General features: G+C 40.8%; 1 protein-coding gene across 3 annotated transcripts in view; it reads left to right on the top strand.

The window, feature by feature from the left end:
* Nucleotides 1-26692, top strand: part of DCAF5 (DDB1 and CUL4 associated factor 5) — a 103701-nt gene that overhangs the window by 48382 nt on the left and 28627 nt on the right. For 2 of the 3 annotated variants that reach the window (XM_027066023.2, XM_027066021.2), the window contains exon 6: nt 9453-9666. In XM_027066023.2, the coding sequence (XP_026921824.1) occupies nt 9453-9666 (214 nt within the window). Of the gene's footprint in view, nt 1-9452; nt 9667-10190; nt 11018-26692 lie in introns of those variants that run through there. The other variant, XM_053224615.1, reaches the window with a different exon arrangement.

Here is a 26692-nt window from a genome sequence, read left to right as displayed (position 1 = left end):
TTTCTCGATTCTGCATAAAATACTTTGTATTTTGAATCTGTTTTTTATTCCAGTAATATGACTTTGCCATTTATTTATGGGTGCTTTGGAAGTGGGATTGGGGGATCTGCAGAAAGAAATCAAACTGAGTGTAATTTCAGACCTAACCTGTTGACTGTGTTCAGTGCTAACCAAGATAGGCCTGTTTAGTACTTAGAAACCTATCAAAGGAAGGATATCATTTGCCCTCATTGAGAAAGATAGTAAGGGACACTGAAATTTTCAGAGGACTCTGAAAATTTTTCTTTGACTATCATTATGTGAATTTAAAGTATGATTTAATTTCAAACTTAACATCTGCACCAGAATCCTATGGGGCAGCATATTATTTGAAGTTTCCATTAAGAAGGTCTTTAAATTTACTATTCTCATACTTTTCTCAAAGCTGTCTTCTGTGGTCCCCTAGGTAAAAAGGATCTGTGTATAAGATGATATATATTTTTTTAAGTTTGTTTATTTTTGAGAGAAAGAGAGAGAGTGAGCTAAAGAGGGGCAGAGAGAGAGGGAGACACAGAATCCGAAACAGGCACCAGGCTCTGAGCTGTCAGCACAGAGTCTGATGTGGGACTCAAACCCACAGACCGTGAGATCATGACCTGAGTTGAAGTCGGCCGCTTAACTGACTGAGCCACCCAGTCGCCCCGAGATGATATTTTAAAATAACATATTTTCTTCTGATTACAGAAGAAATTCATGTTCATTGTAGAAAAACTTGGAAAAATAAAATGAAAGGCATAAAAAAGAAATTACCTAAATCCTGTAGTCTAATTAATATATTAATTAATATATCTTCATACACCCATCAGTCTGAATGTTTATCACTATCTATTCGTGAACATAAATTGGATAGGGCATATATTCAAAACCTGTGGGATTCACCATTCACTTTCTAAACCCTGACGTGAATTTTCTTTCTTGAATTTTACTTCCCCAAATGTAATTATTAATTTTCCTTTTGAACTTTTATTCTGCAAATATCAGAAACTCACTGTAAAGTACAAGATATAATTAAGATACCTGCCTGCCTGCTAAACTCTTCCTTCTTATTGGCCACTTATTAGGTAGATGAATTTAACTTACTTGAAAGGTGTGTGTGGTGATACCCTATGAAGAGGGGGCGACCTGGATGGTCATTGGCAAATTGTGTCGGTTCTTTGTCAAAGAGGACTTTGGTTCAGATGATCTCCAAGCCTCTTGCTATTTCTCCCAATTTTATGCTGCCTTGCTGCTTGCCTCTCAGATTAGGTTTCATGTGCAGACAAATGTCAGGACACATGTGAACTTTGGTGGAGCCTGTTTTTCTTTTTAATGTTCCCAAAGACAGGGTTTTTCAAACTGCTGCTCGTGATCCATTAGATCATTCATTCAACAGCTATTTATTGAATGACTACTACGTGTTTGGCACTGTTTAAGCACTTGGGGCATGTGGGGGAAAGATATAAAAGCTAATAGTCTAATGGGAAAGGACAAATAATAAAATAAAGACATAAAAATATATGGTATGTAAGATGGTGATTCATGTAGTAGAGAAACGTAAAGCAGGCAAGGGAGGCAGGGAGTATGAGGGAGCTTGCATTTTTGCACAGGGTATCAGAAAGGGCCCGATTGAGGAGGATATTTGCATAAAGAAGTAAGTGACTGAACTGAGGACGTATCTGGAGAGGAACATTGTGGGCTGCAGGATCTGCAAGTGCAAAGACCCTGAAGTAGAAGCATAGTTGACTTGTTTTAGGATCGGTATGGAGGCATCATGTGGTTGAAGTAGAGGAAAGTAAGAAAAATGCTGGGAGGCGGAGTCAAAGATTCAGAGATGGGAAAGCAGTTGTCTAGGGCTTTATTGACATTGAAAGGAATTTGGTTTTTACTTTGGTGTAAATGGGGAGCCACTGGAGGATCTTTAGCAAAGAAATGATGTGTTCTGATGCATGGTTCAGCATCCCTCTGGCTGTGCTATTCAGGATAAATGAAGCATGGGCCAAGAGTGGAAGCAAGGAGGTTAAGGTAGAAAGCTCTTTCAACGTTTCTGTGGGCCATGAAATCAATTTAGATAGTCATAGTATTAAATAAAAAAATATAGAAATCAGAGTATTGTAGGTGGTAAGTATGGTTTAATGAATTTATGCTAAATGTGGGCGTGCTGGGATGCAGTATAAGATGTACTTTACAGGGGCACCTGGATGGCTCAGTCGGTTAAGCGTGCGACTTTGGCTCAGGTCATGGTCTCGCAGTTTGTGAGTTCCAGCCCCATGTCGGGCTCTGTGCTGACAGCTTGGAGACTGGAGCCTGCTTCAGATTCCGTGTCTCCCTCTCTCTCTGCCCCTTCCATGCTCATGCTCTGTCTCTCTCTGTCTCTCAATAATAAATAAAGTTAAAAAAAATTTTTTTTAATGTGCTTTACAAAGAGTTTCTATAAAAATAGTTTCAAAGCCATTATTCTAAATATTTCCTTTTTTTTTAGATGTTTATTTATTTTTGAGAGAGAGACAGTGTGAGCGAGGGAGGGGCAGAGAGAGAGGGAGACACAGAATCCAAAGCAGGCTCCAGGCTCTGAGCTGACAGCACAGAGCCCAATGCGGGGCTTGAACTCATGAGCTGTGAGATCATAACCTGAGCCGAAGTCAGACACTTAACCAACTGAGCCACCAAGTCGCCCCTGAGATATTTCTTTTTTTTTTTTTTTTAAGTGTATTTATTTATCTTGAGAGAGAAAGAACGTATGTGAGCAGGGAAGGGGCAGAGAGAAAGAAGGGGGAGAAGAGAATCCCAACCAGACTCTGTGCTAACAGTGCAGATGCGGGGCTCCATCTCATGAACTATGAGATCATGACCTAAGCCAAAATCAAGAATCAGACGTTTAACTGACTGAGCCACCACGTGCCCTGAGACATATCTATTACTGCCAACTAGAGGTGATCTTGGTTTTTGGATACATTCTCAGTGAATGGCTTCTGTAAGAAACAGACTGTCTTCCTATAGCTGTGTCTCATCAGTCAGCAGTTTGGCCTTCTACCCTTTCCTTTATATTCCTCTCTCCTCTTGTTTTCAACTGTTTGCATAGGAGTTCTTAAAAAAAGGTAACAAATTGTGATTTTTGTTTTCAGACCCTCTTCTGCTTAGGGTTTTTTCCAGACTTTGCCTCTTTGCTCTTTAACATTCCTCCAACTTTATGGCTTTGCACCCCGACAGTCAGTGGACCCACACCAGCTTCCTGTCCTGCCATCAAGCACTGCCTATTTACCTGCATATATTCCAACCCACGCCTTCAGCACTGTTACTGTTGCCATCCCAGTCATCCTCTTCCCTTGTTTTTTCTTGCCTTTTGCCAACCACTGTTCATTAAACTCTCCCTCCCCAGTTTAATATACTGTGAGGTCAGGGCTGATGCTAACGTCATGTCTGTCAGAAGCTAGGACCAAGAATTGTTTTAAGGTGAAGATTTAAATGGCTGCTTATGAAACGCCTCTGTATTTTCTGCAGCTTGGAGTGAAGGGGGATTTTGAATCAGCCAGGCCATCTGATGAACTGAGATGACTAAATGTGGAGTCCTTATCTATGGGAAATTCACAAGTGTCCAAGAACAAATCTGTTATGGTGGTGCCTCTTAGTTTATTTTGAGATCTCGTTTGGTTCTGTGTGGTTTTTGGGATCTCTGGGCCATACGCAAAAACTTAGGCTCAGGTCCCTTCAACTTTGGGTATGTCCCTGTACTGGAAGATGATGATTGGAAACACTGCAATGCCTGCCATCCTTGTTTGCTTCATGGAGGACTGGATAGGCCATTTGATCATCTAAAGATCTCTTTTGGGACACCTGGGTGGCTCAGTGGGTTGAGTGTCCAACTTTGGCTCAGGTCATGATCTCATGGTTCATGAGTTCCAGTCCCGCATCAGGCTCTGTGCTGACAGTTCAGAGCCTGGAGCCTGCTTCGGATTCTGTGTCTCCCTCTCTCTCTGCCCCCCCCCCCCCCCCCACTCACGTGCACACGCGCTCTCTCTCTTTCTCTCTCAAAAATAAACATTAAAAAATATATTTAAAGAAAAAATCTCTCCCTCTTTTTTTGTCTTTAAAGATTTTATTTTTAAGTAATCTCTATTCCCAATGTGGGGCACGAACCCACAGTGCCAAGAGCAAGAGTCACAAGCTGTACCGACTGAGCCAGCCAGGCGCCCTTATCTAAAGATCTCTTTATCAGAAATTTATCAGGCCCTTGTGCTAACTTCACTCAAACTTAAATTTCAGGACCTTCAAAAAGAAGGAAATTTTAGCAGGTACACTGAACCTATATCTATATTTCAGGCCAGAAAGGCTTGGCAGTGAGGAAAGTGAGTTTGTTTAGTCACATATCACAGTATCTCTTTCTCATACTGGTTATCCAGCAGTTCTGGTTCCCTCTAGAGAAGTCTCAATCTTGGAACTGAGGATTATGGTAGAAAAAACAAAAAAGAAAGCCCAAGTTCTCTTCCTACTAACTCACATAAAAGATAGGTTTAAGGGATTATTAGGACCCTGAACACACTTGAATAGGATTGGTGTGGGCTAATAAGATTGGTGACTCCCTGAACTTGTTCACTTTCTACATAATTCTACTGTCCTCTGGGATTTGTCATATTCTACAGGTTGTGTTATAGCAAGTACAACATTTTCCTTATTCCTTATAGGTCATCCTGCCCTAAAGCAGAACTGGAGGGGAGGGAGAGATTTCCCCCCACCAAAGGACCTTGATTTAGCCACTCTGGTTGTCCAGTACCAGCTCTGATGTCTGTGATTTGGAATAATAGTGCATTTCATGGGTGTTAATTGAAACTTTCACTTAGAAACTCATGCCAGTTGGCTTTGGAAAATAATGTTGGTACCGTGAGATGAATTTACTTTGTTGTGGATTTATGGAAACCTAGGTTCATGAAGTCTAATCTTGGAAACTTTATCAATGCCCTGTCTTGTGTTGAACATGACACTCCTAGTCACTTTCCTTGGAAACAGCCTTAGCTTGTTTCTCTTCTATTCCAAGACCTTAGCCTTAGCCAAGTACTTTTTAAAAATGTTCTTTTTACCCTGCCAGAGCAATAAAGAAGTCCATTTCAATATTGGGGGGGGGGGGGCAGGGGGCAGGGTGGGGAATCCAGGAGACCACACTAGTGAGAAATATTTTCCTGTTGTTCAAAGTTCTCTTGCTTTTTGTCCTGGATCTTTTACATGCTGACCCTTGGATTACCTCCTACCCCATTCTTGTTGTATTTTATGACAAATCCTTGGTTGAAGATAGGTTGGGAATAGATTTATTGCTTTTATTTTTCTAAATAGGGATATTTTAGTTGAACTCATTTTAACTTGTTGCTAGTCCTTGCAAGATACTGCTCACCTTAGGGTGCCTGGATGGCTCAGTCGGTTAAGTGTTTGACTTTGGCTCAGGTTATGATCTCACGGTTTGTGAGTTTGAGCCCTGCAGTGGGCTCTGTGCTGACAGCTCAGAGCCTGGAGCCTGCTTCAGATTCTGTGTCTCCCTCTCTCTCTGCTCCTCTACTACTCACACTTTGTCTCCCTCTCTCTCAAAAATAAGTAAACATTAAAAAAAAAAAAGATACTGCTCATCTTGTTTGGTACGAAATGGTGGCCATTTCTCTGAGGAGTGGAGACAGTTGGCATCTCCGTTACCAACATCAGAGTTCAGAAAGCAAGTCAAGATTGAGGCTTTCCTCCCTCAGTTCTCCAAGAGGAAATGAGAAACTTCTCCTTTGGGGAATGTATTGATGACAGGAGAAAGGCATTTTAGGCATTGTTGGTAGAGGGGAACTCTGAGTTTTAAAAGGAAATAGAGTCCTTTCTGCTAATAGACCAGGGGCTATAAAAAGTGCCATATTGTATGGTTCCCTTTTTGTTGAACCTCTGATAATCCACTTTCTTTCCACATTGTTTTCCCACTGACCTCACTCTCCCTTCTCTTCCTGATTCCTCTCCCCCCAAATTCCAAAATGGAGCCATGTTTCTCAAAAGGGTGGTTTTAAAGTCACACGCATCAGAATTAATTGGGGTTGTTAAATTCAGATTCCTGGGCCCACTTCCCAGATTGAATTAGAATATCTGGGGGTGGATCCTGAGAATCCACATTTTTTAAAAAGTCCCAGATGATTTCTCATGCATATTACGCTTGAAACTGTAAACTAGAGCGTCTTTGACCTTATCTTTTTATCTTGACTGTGCGGGCAAACTGCTTCTAAGGTTTTTCTTCCTAATGAACTAGATCATGCATACTATTCAGGAGGAACCAGCTGTAGTACCCCTGCTGAGAAAGTATAGTGAACATAGCTCACTTTCTAGATTTCAGGTATCATTCCATCCTCTGGAAGGAATTTAATTTTATGCCCAAACATGAAGTATTCAGTTTCAGCAGCTGCTCTTTAGCACCCCCAAGCACTCTAGGAGCAAGATTCCTACTTATCTGCCCTCTGTGTGAGAGATAGGAGTTCCCTGCCCAGAAGCATAGGCAGGAGAAATTAGTGACCCTCCTGGAACCCACAAACAGAACCCCTAGAGTGGCTAGATTGCACATGTAGGTCAAGGAGCTTGGGTGGGGCTGGGATGGGCCCGATGCCTGTCCTGGGCAGACTTCTGCAGGTCTGACTAGAATCGGCAGAGGAAGTTCCTGTTAACTGATGGAAAGGGCGTTTGCTTGGTGGCCCCAGCTTTCCTGTCAGGGATGCCTGAGCTGATGCAAACCCCTGCTGCTGTTGCTGGTGGGCTGGCCAAGTTTCTTTTTGTTGAGTCTTGTTTCCACGCCCCCGCTCCTCTTCAGTTCTACAGACGGTGGTTTATTTGTACACTCCATGCTGATCTTGGATTGAAAGCCTCTCATTGTTGTTGAGCTCAGTGTTTAGATAACACCACATGCCTGTGGCAGCTAGGGCACCCTGTAAAGGAAATGCCTGGACTCTAACAGCCCCGTCATTCATTCTCTATATGTGAGTGAGTGTGGCCTCTGTTTAGGACCGTTATAAGAACATTTGTCTACAGAGATTATTACTTGGGGCCCGTAGGGGTGCCAGGCTCCTCCTTGATGTTTGGAGTTCTAGGGACTGTTTCCTAAGTCTTTTCTCTCTTTTCTTTCATTCCAGTGATAAGAGGATTAAAGCCTGTTTTGCCCCAGGCCTTGTTTCTGTACCTAGAGCACGCCTCCCTCTAGTGAGAACACTGCTTTTGGGAGACATAAGACTTACTGGCGCTATTTGGTGTAGACGGTTTTTGTGATCAGGCCAGGTTGGCAGCTATCTTTGCATGTGGTTTCAGGGGCTCCTTTTCCCATGGGGTATCTCTTTTCCTGTCCCCCTAATCTTCCCCATCACTGTCATGCCAAAGAAAAAACAAAATGTGTTTTCTTCATTCAATATTAAATCTATTCTGGTAGCATATAGCTCTTCAAGTTTTCACTTGGTAAACTGCCATTTTTTTTTTCCCCTAAAAATGTTTCAGATAAATCTGCCAGGCTCTAATTTAGGCCTCTTGAGGCCTTTTCCAGCTCTGTGATTCCCTAGAATTTATAAACTTTTTCCCCCTAAAACTACTAGGATTATTTTCTTTCCAGGACAACAAAGTCTGTGTGAGGCAAAACAAGTTAGTAGGTTTGATGTTAACATGAATTTCTGCACCTCCCCCAATGTATATACTTAACTTCACTTTCCTACCAGTAATTCAGTACTCCAAGAATTGAACCCAAAATACAAAAGAAACGTTGGTTATGATGTGGTCAGTGAACAGTCCATCCCTTCATAATAAAATAGCCTAGCCAGTCAAGGATACTAACTACTGAAAAAATAAAAGCACACACACATATACACACCCTTTTTTATTTAGTACTGCATAATTGTTAATGTTCATGGCCATCCTAGTTCACTGTAAAATTGAAAGTATCTTCTGAATCATCAAAAGAAATTAATTGGAACCATACTGTGTGACTTTTTTTTAATGTTAGGAATATTATGAGACTACAGAACGATATTAGGTGAACCAGAACATATCACTGTCCGTTGTGAAGCTATATAAATGTATTAATCAAAGTAAATATACACTCGTTAGGAACTGCAATGGAAAACAAGTCATCTTGGTTTTCTAATTGTTATATTACTTACTCTGCATTTAAATTAAAATTTTTTGTTTAAGGGCAACTGGGTGGCTCAGTCAGTTGAGTGTCCGACTTGATTTTGGCTCGGGTCATGATCCCAGGGTTGTGGGATCCAGCCCCACATTGGGCTCCACCCTGAACATGGAGCCTGCTTAGGATTCTCTCTCTCTACCTCTGCCCACCTCCCCTGCTCATGCTTCCTCTCTCTCTCTAAAATAAAAAATAAAATAAAATAAAAAAATAAATAATTTGTTTAGGGGCACCTAGGTGGGTCAGTTGGTTAAGTGTCTGACTCTTGATTTCCACTCAGGTCGTGAACTCGCAGTTTGTGAAATCAAGCCCCACTTCGGGCTCTGTGCTGACAGCTCGGAGCCTGGAGCCTCCTTCAGATTCTGTGTCTCCCTCTCTCTCTGCCAGTAACCCACTTGCGTTCTGTCTCTGTCTCTCTCAAAAATAAATAAACATTAAAAAAAATTAAAAATTGGTTTAGTATTAAACAGATGAACATAAGGGAAGGGAAGCAAAAAGAACATAAAAACAGGGAGGGGGACAAAACATTAGAGACTCTTAAATATAAAGAACAAACAGAAGGTTGCTGGAGGGGTTGTAGGAGGGGGGATGGGCTAAATGGGTATGGGGCATTAAGGAATCTACTCCTGAAACTTTGTTGCATTATATGCTAACTAACTTGGATGTAAATTAAATAATAAATAAATTTTTAAAAACTTGTTTAGTATTTAGTCAAAATAACTGTTTAACTAATAAAATGATTATTATTTATTGAAAAAATATCCAGCATAAATAGTAAAGTATCTGTTTTTCTGCTGATGTGCTCTGTATTTCTAATACAAGGATAAATATGTCCCTTAAATGTCATCCATGATTAGCCAGTTAGAGTGGACACGACTCACCTCGCAGGGACTTGGTGAGTATCATCTATCTGATTACGTAGTTAGCTCAGGCAAATGAAATAACTAATCATTTTAATATATCTGTTCTCTCATGATGCTTTGTTACTTATTTCCTGTAAATTTATTGGTAATTCACCTTTTGGAGATTGAAAAGAGGACACGACAGGTTAAATAACTTGGTTTGATGAAATCAAGGAGCCATTTTTATCCCATTGTTACCTTCTAGCCCACTGCATAGAAATAACCTTTCTTATACATCTGCCAAAATTCAGATGTATAAGCCTGACAGGAGATTCTGGACATATTTTGGGAAGAAGTAAATGTGGTACATTTTGCAGAGTCTTGTCCCACCTATTTCATGGCCAACCCCTATGCTTTCTGCCTTTCAGTTCTCTCCTGCGCTATGGTGGCAACCTGTCCCTCCAGAGTGCCATGAGTGTGCGGTTCAACAGCAACGGGACCCAGCTCCTGGCCCTGAGGCGTCGCCTGCCCCCTGTGCTCTATGACATCCATTCCCGCCTGCCTGTGTTCCAGTTTGACAATCAGGGTTACTTCAACTCTTGCACCATGAAAAGTTGCTGCTTTGCAGGGGATCGTGACCAGGTAGGTGCCCTCTGTCTCCTGTGTCCCACGTTCATGCTTTCTTCTCAGACTGCTTTTTCTGTTCTTGTCTTTATTTCTCTTTAGCATCATGTCAGGTAGAGACAATTGAGGCAAAACAGTGTCTGGGGACATTCTAGCACAGTAGTGAGTTTCTCCATCAGAGCTGCCGCCAGTGGGTAATATGAGGTACACACCATGAACCAAGACTGGCCACAATATATTTCTGAGCAACCTAGCTTTGCCAGGTTTGTGAACAGATTTTAAGATTCTGAGAATGTGTCATTTCAAAAAAAAGGAGGGAGTCCATGGAAAATTAGCCAAAAAAAGAGAGACTGCCAAAAAAAGAGACTTTTTTGTGTATGTGTCAATAAAACACAATGATGAATGAAACACCCTAAGTACCATCCAAGAGACATATATCCTGAATGGCCCCTTGGGATGGCATCTTTTTCTTGGATAAGATGGGCTGAGCAGGTTTGTTTGATAGGAAGCCAGATGCTGACTCTTTTTCTTTTTATTGCCAGCATCACAACTGGGAAGGAGAACCCAAGCTGTGTTTCCAGCCTTTTCACAGTCTCACTGGGAATTGAGACACTGATGTTGACTTAGAGCTGGCAGTCTAAAAACATGCTTGACATTCTTGCACCTGTCTGTGTTGGCCATAGAAGTTCTGAAGTGAGTGTCAGTGAGTGCACCAGTTGGACTGGTCTCAGTAATCAAGCCGAGTAAAAACAAATATGGAGGCATTGGTCAAATAAACAAATAGATTTTTTTTTTCTTCTAAAACACAACAGATCTTATGCTATTTCCCATCTAGATTGGAAAAATAGAGTTCTTAGTCTCTTGCTAATGCTTAGTGTTCTCTTTGGGTTCATCAACCATGTAAAATTTTGACATATACTTCTCACGTGCTGTACTCACCTCTTTAGAGTTGACATAAAAGAAACCGTTCTTGGGGAACTTGTGAATACTCTGCCTTTTTTTTCTTTTCTTTTTTTTTTTTTTTTGAGAGGGAGAGGGAGTGTGGAGCACAGAGGATCCAAGGTGAACTCTGTGCTGACAGCACTGAGCCCAGTGGCAGGGCTCAAACACATGAACTGTGAGATCATGACCTGAGCCATAGTCAGACACTTAACTAATTGAGCCACTCAGGTGCCCCCGAGTACCTTGCTTTTAGAAGGCAGAAGCTAAGATTTTTCTTCCTAGACTGAAGTTGCTACATGCTCCCCAACATCATAGCTTAAAGACTAGTATAGGTAGTAGGAGCACAATAAATGCTTGTTGAATTGAATTGAATATTAAAGAACCTGAAAGTATCTTTTAAGTTGTCTACACTAGGGATGTCCCTTTTATAAATAGGGAATATAGGGGCGCCTGGGTGGCTCAGTCGGTTGAGCGTCTGACTTTGGCTCAGGTCATGATCTTGCAGTCTGTGAGTTTGAGCCCCGCATCGGGCTCTGTGCTGACAGCTCAGAGCCTGGAGCCTGCTTTGGATTCTGTGTCTCCCTCTCTCTCTGCCCCTCCCCCACTCATGCTCTGTCTCTCTCTCTCTCTCTGTCGAAAATAAATAAACATTAAAAAAAATTTAAAAAAAGGGAATATATATCTAAATTCAGAATTTATATTGAAGGCAATCTTAGGGCCTACTTAGCTGTGACACACTGGAAACCACTAGGTGTCCTCAGTTATATAAACGAATGACTTACTTTCTACATGCTATTTGTTTCTTAGGTGGGAAGAAGCAGTTTGCAGACATGATCAGACTCACAGCAGAACAGATCATTGTCTGCTCTTTAGATTGGTTGATTTAGTTTCATTTAGCTGTGGAAATAACAACCAAACCCCTCCCTCTCTTTCTTCCTTCCTTTCTTCCTCCTTGCCTTTCTTCCTTGCTTTTAAGTTGATTTTCCATCTTTGTCCATCTCTTACGTGTGTGATCCTTATTTCAATGATCAATAAAAAGCAGGCACTAAATGTAATGGTTTATTAGGCTTTATTACCAGAAACACAGAGGCTGAGGGAAAGGTGAAGAGGTAAAGGAGAATAGATGTTGTTTTCTTTTAGCTCCTATATTAGCAGCCAGAACCTGTCTGCGTGGAGCCCTTAAAAGACCCAGAACATAGGCCTCGAGCCAATATATAGAACACCCAGACCATGGTTTCTTGACTTCTGCACTATCGACATTTTGGTTGAGTAATTCTTTGTTTTGTGGGGCTCTACTGTGCATTATAGGATACTTAGTAGCATCCCTGGTCTGTCCCCACTAGATGCCGGTAATATCTCCCCCAGCCATCCCCCAGACAACCAAAAATGTCTCCAGACGTTGCCAAATGTCCTCTGGGAAAAAAAATTGCCCCAACTGAGAACCTCTGACCTAGATTATAATTACCCATTTTGCCCAGACACACTGGGACAGGTATTGCTGTAGGCAGAACCAGAGAAGGTATTTTGTGATTTTCCTGGTTATGTACATTAACGAGATGTAGTTGTTGTTTTTTTAATTTTTTATTAGATTTATGTGAGCATGGGAGGGGCAGAGACAGAAGGAGACACAGAATCTTAAAGCAGGCTCCAGGCTCTGAGCAGGCATTCAGTACAGAGCCTGATGCCGGGCTCGGACCCACGAACCATGAGATCATGACCTGAACCAAAGTTGGACATTTAACTGACTGAACCACCCAGGCACCCCAAAATGTAGTTGTTTTTACCTTTAAGGTTATATATAATGATAGAAACATTGAATGGCTTTGATTTTTTTCTGTTCAGATTTGACTAATTTATTATGTGTAATTTAAAAAAAATACTCATTTAAGTAATCTCTGCACCCAACGTTGGACTCAGACTCACGACCCCAAGGTCAAGAGTCGCATGCTCTTGTGACTGAGCTAGCCAGGCACCCCTTATGTATGAATTTTTATCCTGTGGGGAAAAGTTTATGCGTACTGTATCCACTCTGATAATCTAGATGCTTTTTGATTGGGATGTGTGGTTTTCTGTGAAGGAGGATGTGAAGTCATTGACTCTAACTTTGGATCCATTTCAGAGGTAAAGTCTTTCAAGTCTGCTCATAGTCCCCATATAGATTATCAGAAGTATGTAACCTAGGGAATAGGAAGTATAGAGATTTATGTTAGGCTATTTTGTTCACTCCTTGGAGACAAAGAAATGAAATGTGGCTAATTCATCATTGTCTTGTCTCCGGTACACGAAAGCAGTGAGAGCACAATAAATATTTGTTGAAGCAAATCTTGAATACTTTGGTCAATGTGTGGTTTTAGCTTTTGGTGGGCCTAAGGTTTTCCTAATTGTAAAGCAGAATTGATAAGTACCATTTTTCCTGCTTAACTTCCAGGGGCTTTATGAGGATGAATTAAATAATAGATTTTCAGTGAGGCTAATCTACTAAGCTTATACTTTCTAAGTGCTACACAGGAGGCCAAACTTACAGTCTCATTGCTGGAACATGTCTCTCAGAGGTGATTTATAAGCTCTGACTTTCCACACTCAGAACTAAAGCAGCAGCTGCTACAGTTATGGTATGATCCACAGGATTGACATGTGTATTCTTTGACTAGTCCAGACAGGATCTTTTTTTGCTGCTTTCAAATTCCAAAGCCTATCCTTTCCTTATATTGGTCTTTATATTTGGTCTGTTCTTGTATACTTCGAGAACGCCCACAGCTGGAAGCTCTGTGCTCTGGAACTCTTCATTTAGTCATAGACTGGGTAACCATCCCAGAGAGGAATCTGAGAATTTCCATAATAGGAATGAACACGGTCAAGAAAGTGATCTATCCATCTGAGACAGTCTTCTGGCTTTTAATTACGGTGAGATTAGTCTTTCCACACAGATACTGTGCCAAAGAGCCTATACTTTTTTTTAAGACCATCATAGGTTCACTAGGTAATTCTTTAGCCTCAAAATGAGATTAACATCTCAAGAAATTAGACTCAGGGAACAGCGTGTGAAATAGGCTGAGACTACTTTGTGTCTCCCCTATGCATATTGCCACCATTGTAGATGAATTCTAATTACAGAGCTTTAGAGATCATTTTCTATAGACCCTCTTCTTACAGATGAGAGAACTGAGGCTCAGAGAGGTTGGGTACATAAGTCAAGACATACATATGTGTGTAGCTGAGCCAGGACTAGAACCTAGATTTTTGAGTTCTCTTTTTAATATTTTATTTTTAATATTTTTATTATTTATTTAATATTTTAATATTTTATTTTAAAATAATCTCTAGACCCAATGTTGGGCTTGAATTTACAACTCCAAGGTCAGGAGTTGCATTACAGCCCTCTTCATTATACAAAAAAGTTACAACTTGATGCCAGCAGAAGCAAGGCAAGCAGCAAAAATGAGTGAATTGGGTTAGAAGTAACAGTAGGGGGTGGTGGTGAGTGTGGCCAACTAGAGAGCCCACCCCTTCTAAATATAAATGAATATAAATGAATCCCATCCAGGGGTGCCTGGGTGGCTCAGTCGGTTAAGCGTCCAACTTTGGCTCAGGTCATGATCTCATAGTTCGTGGGTTCAAGCCCCACATTGGGCTCTGTGCTGACAGATCAGAGCCTGGAGCCTGCTTCTGATTCTGTTTCCCTCTCTTTCTGCTCTTCCCCCACTTGTGCTCTGTTTCTCTCTCTCTCAAAAAATGAATAAATGTTAAAAAAAACTTAAAAAAAATGAATCCCATCTAAATGAAGCTTTGACTTAGCTTCAGCCTATTGTTTCCATGAGGGCCTCTGGGTTTTTTTCAAAGGAAGCCAGAAATTAAGATTTTTAATGTGAAATCTCCTGATTTTTAGATGTTGTAACAAACTGCTACCTTATTGTATGGATAAGATAAATCTGTATACCATGCCTATTCTGCCTTAGAGCCACCAGTTTAAAACCTTTGTGCTTCAGCAGGATGTTTTTCCTTCAAGTTTAGTTTCTTGGTCTGTCACTAATTCATAGGTGAGTGGAGGCAATTCGTTTTTGCTATCTCCTACTGAGCCCTTCCTAACTTCATACCCCCTCCCCTCTCTTAAAAAATAAAAAAAAAAACCCAGGTATTTATTGAGCATCTACTGTGTGCCAGATGCTGTAGTAGACACGTGACTGACTGCCCATAATAACCTCTTTGATGTTTTCATTTTAGGGCCCTACATACAATCTCTCTTCTCTATTTTTGGCCAACAATACATAGTTTATTTCTAGTATAATTTTTTAATTATTCAAGTTTTATGACTTCTGTCATCAGATAAGGTGACATAAGTGACATCAGATTGGCTGGGCATCAACAAAAGCAATTAGGCTGGATATGGCCTTGAACTTTTTTTTTTTTTAAACCAGCCCACCTTCTAGTCTTAAGGTATAGTGAGGAATCTTGCAGTAAAACAGCACTCCTTCCTCTGGAGGCTGCCTGAACCCAAGGGCTCTCCTCCTTGCTATCACCATCATACTTGGATTTTTTTTTTTTCCCCTTTTCTCCCTAAAGCCTGACTGGGTGCATTCTGTCTCCCAAGCTTCACACTCCCCTCTGCATACTCAGTGAGCCAATCTCTTAACAGTGTTAAAAAAGAGGACCAATTTTCCACCTGCTAGCTCTTCTGGCACACGCTCATAAGACAGCACCAGGCTTTTGTTCCCTTTCTTTTGCAATTCCTTAAATGGTTCTTGCCCTACATTGTGAAAGTCCAGCAGAGCTCAGGCTTCTGGGAAGTAAGTCTTTCAGCCTAACAGGTATATGTGGCCTGGAAGTGGACAGTGTGGCAATTTATTTTTATTTATTTTTCTTTTTTGAGAGAAAGAGTACAAGTGAGGGAGGGGCAGTGGGAGAGGGAAGGACAGAATCTTAAACAGGCTCCACTCAGCATAGAGCCCGACATGGGGCTTGATCCCACGACCCTGGAATCATGACCTGAGCTGAAATCAAGAGTCGGACGTTCAGCGGACTGAGCCACCTAGGTGCCCCCAGGGTGGTAATTTTTTAAGTCTTCTTTTGCTTTGGTCTTATCTAATGCCTCGCCTAATAGTTCCTACCTCTTGCTGAAAATGGGAGAGGGAAGGAAAGGGAAAGTATGATAAAGTTTTCTTAAAAGGGTTGAGCTTGGATTATCTGAGCACTGGGATCACTTACACAGGTCTTTCTTTTTAAGTTGCTAGATGGCAAAGCCCCCCAAATCATGAGAATGATATCCTAACTCATCCCCTGGAGAAAAGAGCTGACTTGTGCCTTGGGAGTCCAACAAAATGGCCTTGAATGCATTGCTTGGCCTCAGACATTACATCATCACTAAACCTTTCTGTGCTGACATTATATGGGTACGGTACAGGTATGGGAGTTCACCAGTAAGTGTGCTCCAGGCCAGTGAAGCACTCTATAGAGTTATAACTTTGCTCTTTTTATAACTGTGCAGCCCTGATTAAGCTTACTGGAAGCATGGCATGCCATATATTCTCCTTTATCTGAAATAAAGGCATACTCTTGGTTTCCATCCTTTGGCTTGCTTTGTGACTTGAGGCTCATATTTTCTTTTCTTTGTCTTTCTTTTATATCTTAAGTGTGTTTAGCCCTTTAGCTTCTGAAGCACTTTCATTTCATGTTGAATCCTCCCAGTGACAGGCTTCACCCCCATGAGAAGCTGAGGTCTAGAGTGTTTGAAACAGCAGATGTAATCGGTCACAGAACCAGAACTAGACTGGTTCTTTTTTTGTTCTTTTTTTTAAGTTTATTGATTTATTTTTGAGAGAAAGAGAGCAGGGGAGGGGCAGAGAGAGAGGGAGAGAGAGAGAGAATCCCAAGCAGGCTCTGCACTGTCAGGGTGGAGCCCAATGCAAGGCTTGAACCACAAACTGTGAGATCATGACCTGAGCTGAAACGAAGCGTCAGATGCTTAACTGCCTGAGCCACTCAGGGGCCCCAGGACTAGACTGGCTCTTGCTGTGATTGCACTCTCTTCCTCGTAGACATGCAGCCCCCTGGGCTCTACAAAGCAAGTGTTGGTAGTGTCTTCCATGGGCTAATGAGAAAGTGGAATTCTTTGTATATATTATTTAGAAGACTTTATTTTATAAAAAAAGATAGCATGAAAATAACTTGTTTATTAAATCAGCCATTTATAACTCTTTTGGAATCCTAAACCTCTTTAAATATCTAAAAGCTATGAATACTTATTTCAGGAAAATGTACATATGCACATCATTTTGCATAGAAAATTAGACTTTGTGGAATTCCTGAAACCTGGAGGTTCTAAGGTGTTAGCAATCCTGGAATAAGATTTTAGCCATGGATTAAGTCATCTTTTAGTCCATTTACTGATGCAGTTTTAGAGCTTAGAAAGCTTAAAAGATTTTGGAGTACATGCAGGCCTGTTAATATGGTCTGGTTTGTAATTGTTCATCTAAGAAGGAATACTAGGTGTGCTGATTTCTTAAGAACAGTTCTTAAGTATATGGAGAACAACAGAGGGTTACTGGAAGGGTTGTGGGAGGGGGATGGGCTAAATGGGTAAGGGGCATTAAGGAATCTACTCCTGAAATCATTGTTGCACTGTATGCTAACTACCTTGGATGTAAATTAAAAACATAAATTAAATTAAAAAAAAAACAGTTCTTAAGAGATTGATGTGATCTGGTGACACAACATGACAGTTCTCCTTTATTTATCTATTTTTTTTAATGTTTATCTTTGAGAGAGAGAGGGAGTGAGCATGAGCAGGGGAGGGGCACAGAGAGGGGGAGACAGAGGATCCGAAGCACAGCTCTGTGCTGTGCTCAAATTCACTAACTGCGAGATCATTACCTGAGCTGACACTTAACTGATTGAGCCACCCTGGTGCCCCTAAAGAAATTCTTTAAAAATGTACTTTATTTTTTATTTTAGAGAGAGAGGGAGCACAAGAGGGGAGGGGGGCAGAGGGAGAGAGAGAATCCCAAGCAGCCTCCACACTCAGCATGGAGCCCGAAGTGGGGCTCAATCCCACAACCCTGGGATCATGACCTGAGCCAAATTCAGACACTCAACTGACTAAGCCACTTAGGTACCCCAAAGTTCTCCTTTAATGTAGTTCCTGGCTCAGAGACTGGGCTCTATTAAGAAATTCCTGGTAGGGAACAGTATAACTTTTCCTGTTCTACCTGCCCCATCCTCCTTCGAGATTTTACTTCCAGTACTTTTGCCTCTTTTTGGGGTGTCTTCAAACTTTGGACAAAAAAGTGACATTTCTTCCTCTGAATAGTTGGAGACCCTTGCTTGAATGGAATATAAATACTCATATGCAGACTGAAATGAATGATGCCATCTCTCCACTTTTCAGACCCCACAGACAAAAACTGAGGCCCACAGAGGAGAGATTAGTTGCTGAAGGCCATTGGGTTGATTGCCCAGGTTTCCAAAAGACTTTTGCCAAATAAAAATTCTAAGTAATGCAGGCTACTTTGTTACAAGCAGCTGTTGGAGATTTAGAGCATTTTTAAATTTCTTCCCTACTGATTATTTGACTGTTATTGGCGGTCTTTATGGAACGTTTCTTTACTAATAGAATTTTTCCTACTTAGAACCCATAAAGGTTAGTTATTTTAATAAACCAAAGAATTCCAGGAGCCTAATGGAGCCAAAATGGCAAATGGTCCAAAGAAGCAAGAATCATGTAACTTTACATGCAAAAAATAGTGGTAATATGGGGCGCCTGGGTGGCCCAGTCGGTTAAGCATCCGATTTCTACTCAGGTCATAATCTCACGGTTTGTGGGTTCGAGCCCAAGTCAGGCTCTGTATTGACGGCTTGCAGTCAGGAGCCTGCTTCTGATTCTTTGTCTCCCTCTTTCTCTGTCCCTCCCCAGCTCACGCTCTGTCTCTCTCTCTCAAAAATAAACAAACATTAAAAAAAGATATATTCCAATTCAACAATGAAATTTTTAAAAAATAGTGGTAATCTTACGAGTATGTCTATTTGTATTCTTTTTTCTTTTTTTTATTTTAATTTTTGTTTTTAATGTTTATTTATTTTTGAGAGAGATAGAGACAGAATGCGAGTGGGTTAGGGGCAGAGAGAGAGGGAGGCACAGAATCCGAAGCAGGCTCCAGGCTCTGAGCTGTCAGCACAGAGCCCAACGCAGGGCTTGAACCCACGAGCTGTGAGATCATAACCTGAGCTGAAGTTGGACGCTCAACCGACTGAGCCACCCAGGTGCCCCGATATATTTGTATTCTTTTGTGGGAGCCAATGGAATTCTATTTCTTCTACCATAAATCAGATAAACCTATGACGTTGACCATTTCCAAAGCAAAATTTCCCTGATTGCTTTTTTAAAGGGAACTTTATTTTTTTAATTTTTTAAATGTTTTTTTATTTTTGAGAGAGTGAGAGACCGTGTGAGTGGGGGAGGGGGAGAGGGAGAGGGAGACAGGGGATCCCAAGCTGGTTCTGTGCTGAAAGCAGAGAGAGTCCCACGGGGGGGCTTGAACCCATGAGCTGTGAGATCATGACCTGAGCTGAAGTTGGATGCTTAACCACTGAGCCACCCAGGTGCCCCTCCCTGATTGCTTTGGATGGCATTTGTGGCAGGTACTGAGTATAAATGATATGAGTATTATATACCAATGGCAAACCTTTTTCTGGAAATAGTCTTCTAGAGAGCACATCACAAAATTGGTCAATCGCATTTTTGTCCCTTTCTGACAAAAGGGCAGGAAGAAGTAAGAGTTTGTTTGATTTAAAGAGTAGTCTCTCTGCTGTTACTAATCTAGGCTAGAAAGCCATCTGGTTTTTCTATCCTAGTCAATACAGTTAATTAGACAGACATGCCATTTGTTGGAGTCTAATTAATCAATTACTATGGAAGGAGCCTTGGAGAACTATGTAAGTTGATCAGTACTCAATGAATAGTAATTGATCGATGTTCCCTTCTTTATCAACAGATGTTGAGGAATATCAAATGTTGTGCAAATATACAGGCACACACTTAGATATATATACACTTAGAGAGAAATTGAGCAGAAAGATTTCTTTTAGCAAAAGGCCTGTTAAGACATTTATTGGGTTATTCTTGGAGCATATCAGGTGATGGCCTATCCGTCCTGCCATCTAGAATTTCTTTTTAATGTGGATTTTGGGTGGGAAGAAGGGGGCAGTTTTTATTTATATCTATGTTTCTAAACCCAACGAGACCTTAGACTATTGATAGTAGGGAGTTATCTATGATGTGTTTAAATACAGGTGTTAGGGAGAGAAAAATAGTTGCTTTGCTTGAAGATGGCTAATAAATTTGCAGTTTTGTTTTGTTTTTTTCCAAGAAGCTTCTATTTAATAAGCAGTTTTGCTGTGGCAGGCCAAGCCAGGTTTAGATCCCTCTTTGAATCTTCGGGTTATTAAAAATTTCTTACAACTTGGGTGACTCTACAAAGGTGGTCTCTATATTTAGAGGCATGGGTTTCTCTTGGTATTGAGCTAGCAAAATGCCTTTGCAAATAGAAAAAGGTCTTTCTCAGAGCTTGTGTAACTTGAGAATACTAGGAGATGAAAGGGGCAGGAATTCCTGGAGGGGATGCTGGGCATTGCGGCAGCCTACCAGGGTAGGGTGCTGGTGAATGGCTGTTTTCTGGGTTCATAGATTGACAAGGATATGTAGGCAAATGAGACAGTGACAGAGTTCCGAATGCAGTAATCTATTTTTCTTGTTGATGGTGGTGGCTCCCTCTTGAAATCTATTTAGAAGAACAGTTGTTGTATCCCTCTGCTTGAACAGGTTAATAGCTCCATACTGATACTGGGTTAGAGAAAATGCACTGGCCTCAGGTTAACTCTATTTAGAACTAGGCTACTTCAAGATCAGTAAACAGGCTGTCCTCTTGGACTACACAACAAATGAATAGTGAGAAGGGTCAGAGTGTGGCTAACCCTTAAACTTTGTGGCCAGCTGGGAAGGATTATGGAGGATGTGGATCCGTAATTTGTGTAATTTATGCTCGTTTTTGTATTGGTATCACCCATCTTACAAATTAAAATTAAGTACTTCTCCCATTCTCTGATCCGAAGAAACCTGTGGGTCTCCCACCTCCCCCTGCCTGCCAACCCCAATCTAGAGCATTTTGGGAAATGGGGCTTTAATTGCCTAGACTATCTAAAATATTTTTTCTCCTTCTTTGAAGCCCTGCCCTATTCATCTCAGTTAGGATATAGAGCAAAAGACCCATATAAAGTGAGTTTTTAATTTGTCATTTACCCCTCACTGTTTGGAGTAAAGTCAAAGAAAAGACCTAAGAGGAGGTAATGAATTCTTCATATTCATATCCTCCCTTGGCCACACACTTAATAGTACCTTATTTAGTTTTTGCTTTTCTAAAACTGAATAGTAATCTTTATGTTTTCTCATGGTGGTGTTTTAAATGTGAATTTTGCTTGTGAAGTCCTCCATTACAAAAGGGAATAAAAATGTTAAACGTAGGAATTTGGGCAACCATTTTTTCCCCGTGATATTTCTTATCTATTTTATTTATTTTTTAATTTTTATTTCTTTCTTTATTTTTTTTTTAAAGTTTATTTCTGACACAGAGAGAGAGAGACAGAGCATGAATGGGGGAGGGGCAGAGAGAGAGGGAGACACAAAATTGGAAATAGGCTCCAGGCTCTGAGCTGTCAGCACAGAGCCGGACGCGGGGCTCAAACTCACAGACCGCGAGATCATGACCTGAGCTGAAGTCAGATGCTCAACCGACTGAGCCACCCAGGAGCCCCAATTTCTTTAAATGTTTATTTATTTTTGAGAGAGAAAGAGAGCGTGAGCAGGGGAGGGCAGAGAGAGAGGGAGACACAGAATCTGAAGCAGGTTCCAGGCTCCAGGCTGTTAGCACAAAGCCTGACGTGGGGTCAGACTCACAAACCATGAGATCATGACCCAAGCTGAAGTCAGACGCTTAACCGACTGAGCCACCCAGGTGCCCCTATAGCTTATCTTTTTTTAAGGGGTTATGTGCTGCTGAACCTTTCTGTTATCTAGGCCAGAAGCCTTTATTGCAGGTCAGCTTCAGATTCAACACCAGAATCCCTGGGTAAGAATGGCAGATACTATTTGAAATTAGATATCAAAGTAAAAAGAAAAAGAGAGAGAGAGAGAAACCCGTACCTTCAGTTTCACCACTTGAGGCGATGTTCAATTTTCTGGTTAACTCAAATAATTATTATGTTTCTACGTTTGGGTATAAATTGTAAACTTTGGGTTTTTTGGTACTGATTGGTGTTGATACTATTTGGTCTTTGCTTTCTTGCTCGTTTTTCCTTGCACCCCACAACAAATATTTAAATATTTGTGGGAGAAAGCCAATCAAGACCTACAGTGCCCATTTGTCCTCTTAAGGACTGTCTATTAACAGGGCCTTAGTTGGAGGCTCCAGTCCGACTCCAGGAGGAGGTGGGCCCTTCCAACACAGCCTTAGAAGAAGGGAACGTTTCCAACTTCCCTGATGATGTTAAACGTATCTCTGCACTCAGCCCACTTGAAATAATCTTGTATTCCTGCAAGGCTTTAAAAAAAAGAAGAAGAAGAAGAGCTCTTTTGGCTACCATATGTTTTAAATTAGTTCAGAACTCCATCCCCTCTCCTGGAGTACTCTTCTCCCGATACTCCTATAACTTGCTCTCTCACTTCCTTCAGAGCTCTGCTTAAAATGCCATGTTATCAGAGAGGCCTTCTGTGACCACTGTATATAAAACAGAAATAACAAACTCCCAGTACTCCCTCCCTATATGTCCTAACCTCCTGTTTAATTTTTTTTATAATAACTTGATTTTTATTTATTAAAAAAAAATTTTTTTTAACTTTTTACTTACTTTTGAGAGACAGAGCATGAGCAGGGGAGGGGAAGAGAGAGAGGGAGACAGAATCTGAAGCAAGCTCCAGGCTCTGAGTTGTCAGCACAGAGCCCAACATGGGGCTTGAACCCACAAACTATGAGATGACCTGAGCTGGAGTCGGTGCCACCCAGGCACCCCTAATTTTTCTTATAACACTTACCACCATCAGATACATACATACATATGTGAATATATATGTATATATATTTTTAATATATTCTTATCTTTTTTTTCCTCTACCCATTGTCCTCTCACATGCATATAATTTTTTCTGTCCCCATCCAATAAAATGTAAGCTTCATGAGGGCAGGGACAGCATCTTTTTTGACCAATTCTGTATTTCTTTCCTTGGAACAGTGCCCAACACATAGTAGACATTGGGTAAATATTTGTTTAATGAATAAAGGATGAACTCATTTTTATTTCAGTCTCCCACAGTCAGCAGTATCCCAGGCAGCCAATTTTTAATGCTGGAAGGGGCCCAGCAGACAGCCATGAAATGCCATAAATGAATTCCAGGGCAGTTTTGTGATTCCAGTGTGTGAACACTTAAACGGTCTGACTAGACGGCAGTGGGTCAAGACCCCTGCCTTGGAAATCATCCCAAGCTGTTCCCTTGTGATGGTTCCAAGAGGAAGAGAGGGTCAGGAGTTGCCCTTATCCCTGAGGGGAAGCCTGTACATTGTATGCATGTTCTACATATTTTAGGAGCTGTCATATTAAATCCAAGAGGCCTTAACTCTGTGGGAGTTTTCTTCCTTCTAAGGCAGTCTTCTGAGTCAGCATTCTGTCTGGGAGTCCCTTTTACCTGGTCATGACTTTCCCTGCTGAATAGCTGAACAAATAGGCAAGCACTGATCCTTCACTATGAAATAGTAAGCCTCGGATAAGCCCGGCCTTGTCTCACTTTTTTTTCACCTTTTCTTAATATTTGTTGCTTGTTTAGTTTGAGAAAGGTTGGGAGGGGGGACAAGGGAGAAGGAAGTCTATAAAGTCTTATAGCCTCTTTTAAACATAGAGCATGAAATGAGATGTTGAGTAATAAATAAGTTTCATGCCATATATATATGTATGTACATGCACACACACAATTAGTGGACAGTTCTTTTATGTTCTGTCTCCACATGTGTCTTATTTTGTGTTCCAGTTTTAGGTGCACATAATTTATTTGGAAATGTAGGAAATAGTAGAGGAATGGAGAAGGAAGATAGGGAAAGGACGAGTGGTTTAGCGAGCCAGCTACAACTGTGGGCAGTTGGAGTTCGATCCTGAGGGGAGAGTGTATTGAACATATATTTCAGAGTTATTTCACCTGGGAACAAGGAAGCTGGAATATTGATACACCAACTCCCATCCGTCATTGGTTGAGTGCTGCTTCTGAGAAGTGTTCATTCACCAGAACAGCCTGCAGCCTCCTAGGCTTTGGCTTAGATAACCGGTTGGAGATCAGGTAGAGTACATGCAGCAATAAGGCCTGAGGGATATGAGCAGGGCATCAAGGATCGAGCTATGCCATACTTCCTGTTACTGCTGAAACAGCACCCATTACTTTACCTTTGCTCCTTCCTTTCACCTTTTCACATCTTTACCCAAGGCCAGCTCAGTGCTCAAATCTATCTTGCCTCTTGTGAATCACCAGTCATCTTATTTCTCATAATGGCACCTAGTGATTTCTACTTCATGGAATGGTAGTCATGTACCTACATGTATGTTTTCTACCTCATTTAAGCTCCTTGGGAACCCAGGTATTACCTTACATATCTTTGTAAGCCCCAGAGTATCTGGCACAGAAATGCTTCGTTAGTATGTAATCAATGAATCTTTACCTCTAACTAGTAGGTGGTTTTGCAAACAGGCTTGAGAGGAAAGCCCTTGGGCTCCTGAATTCCCGCTTCTTAATTTTAACAAGGAAAATGTTATAAACTACAGGGAGTTAGTTACTGGATGAATCCTAAAGTCAGGGCAACAAGGATTCACTTTTTTCTTGTTTTAAGGAAACTTTTTAAAAGTGTATACTTTAGTAGCATTAAGTATATTCACATCATTGTGTAACCATCTCCACCATCCATCTCCAGAAGTTTTTTATCTTCCCAAACTGAAATTCCATACCCATTTCACAGCAGCTCCCCACTCCTCCTTCCCTCCAGTCCTTGGAAACTACCATTCTACTTTCTGTCTCAATGAATCCGACTACCCTGGGCACCTCATAAGTGGAATCATACAGTATTTATGTTTTTGTGATTGGCTTATTTCACTTAGCAAGTTCAAGATTCATCCATGTTACAGCACAAGTCAGAATTTCCTTCCTTTTTGAGATTGAATAATGTTCCATTTTATGTATTAACCACATTTTTTATACATTGATGGACACTTGGGTTGCTTCCACCTCTTGGCTAATGTGATAATGCTGCTGTGAACACAGGTGTACAAATATCTCTTAGAGATCCTTTTTTGAATTCTTTGGATATTTTCCCAGAAGTGGAATTGCTGGATCGTGTAGTAATTTTAATCGTGTTTGAATTTTTGAGGAACTACTTGCTGTTTTTATTTTATTTTATTTTTTTAATTTACATCCAAATTCGTTAGCATATAGTGCAACAATGATTTCAGGAGTAGATTCCCTATAATGCCCCCTACCCGTTTAGCCCATTCCCCCCTCCCACAACCACTCCAGTAACCCTCTGTTCTCCATATTTAAGAGTCTCTTATGTTTTGTCCCCCTCCCTGTTTTTATATTATTTTTGCTTCCCTTCCCTTATGTTCATCTGTTCTGTGTCTTAAAGTCCTCGTATGAGTGAAGTCATATGATATTTGTCTTTCTCTAATTTTGCTTAGCTATTTTTTTTTTTTATATTAGCTATCCTAATGAGTGTAAGGCAGTATCTTATTTGGTTTCAATATGCATTTTCCCTAATGATTAGTGATGTTGAGTATCTTTTCATGTGTTTATTGGCCATTTGTATATGACCATTATATATTTTTTTCTTTTGGAGAAATGTCTATTCAAGTCCTTTGCCCATTTTTAAAATCAAGTTGTTTTTTGATGTTAAGGAAACTTTTTAATTGAAGTCTTATAAGATTAGTCTTTGAGTGTCCTTGTCTTGAGCATATTTCTGTAATGACTTGTCAAGTACCCACGGGCCAGCAGCTTAGGGACTTTTAGCTCTGATCTGATTTCTACCATTCCTTCCAGAGTAATAATAGAATCTTAGAATTAAATGAGCTTCAGAGAGTGTCTTAGTCTGTTATGGCTGCTATAAGAAAACAGCACAGACTGGGTGGCTTATAAAAGACAGGAATTTCTTTCTCACAGTTCTGGAAGCTCAAAGTCCAAGATCAGGGTCCAAGACCAGCAAGGGTTCTGGTGAAGGCCCTCTTCTGGGTTGCAGACTGTGGACTTCTCTGTGTGTCCTCACATAGTGGAAGGCAGCTTGAGACATATATTGGGTCTCTATTAAGAGTGCTAATTCTATTCATGAAGGGTCTACCCTCATGAACTAATCACTTCCCAAAGGCCCCACCTCCTGATACCATTACATTGGGCATTAGGATTTCAACATGTGAATTTGGTGGGGGAACATTAACATTCAGACAATAACAGAGAGCAACCAGATGAGGAAACTGGACCCATTTCTTTTTCCACTGTGCCCTGGGCTACATGACCTAGCCCATGTGGGTAGCATTTGTTTTATCTTTAAACATGCCTTTCTCTGCCTCCTTTCTCATATTCCTACAAGTATTTTGAAGACTGCTGAATTGATTTTTAATTATTGTAAAGTATTTACATTAGGCATGAGGTTGTGTGTAATTTGAACTTAACAGTTTTTGGAATTGTTCACACTGTCATTTTTAAGTAAGAAGTTTTCTTTAGAAAACTATAGGCCTTTCTTTTTCTGGGGAGATAAGGAGATGAGACCAAAAGGCAAGAAGTAATCCTGACTTCAACTTAAAGTAATATACTGTTGTTCATCTTTGCAAGTAAATGAGCAGTCAGATTTGCTGACTTGTTCCTGTTAGGCAATGTTAGACAATGCTTTTATAAGTCCTAATTAGAATCAATCTGGTTCAGTGTCCTATCTGAGATGAAGTAATTTGGAGCTGCCACATAAAAGGGGATTGCTTATGCCCCTGGCACTAATTCATGGCTGGGTTGGCAATGGCTTCCTGTTCAAAGATGTCAGTTGAC

This window comes from Acinonyx jubatus, chromosome B3, assembly GCF_027475565.1.
Source record: "Acinonyx jubatus isolate Ajub_Pintada_27869175 chromosome B3, VMU_Ajub_asm_v1.0, whole genome shotgun sequence".
In the NCBI taxonomy this organism is placed as follows: Eukaryota; Metazoa; Chordata; class Mammalia; order Carnivora; family Felidae; genus Acinonyx; species Acinonyx jubatus.
Note: the sequence above shows the minus strand (reverse complement) of the source record. Positions and strands in the feature narration are given on the sequence as shown.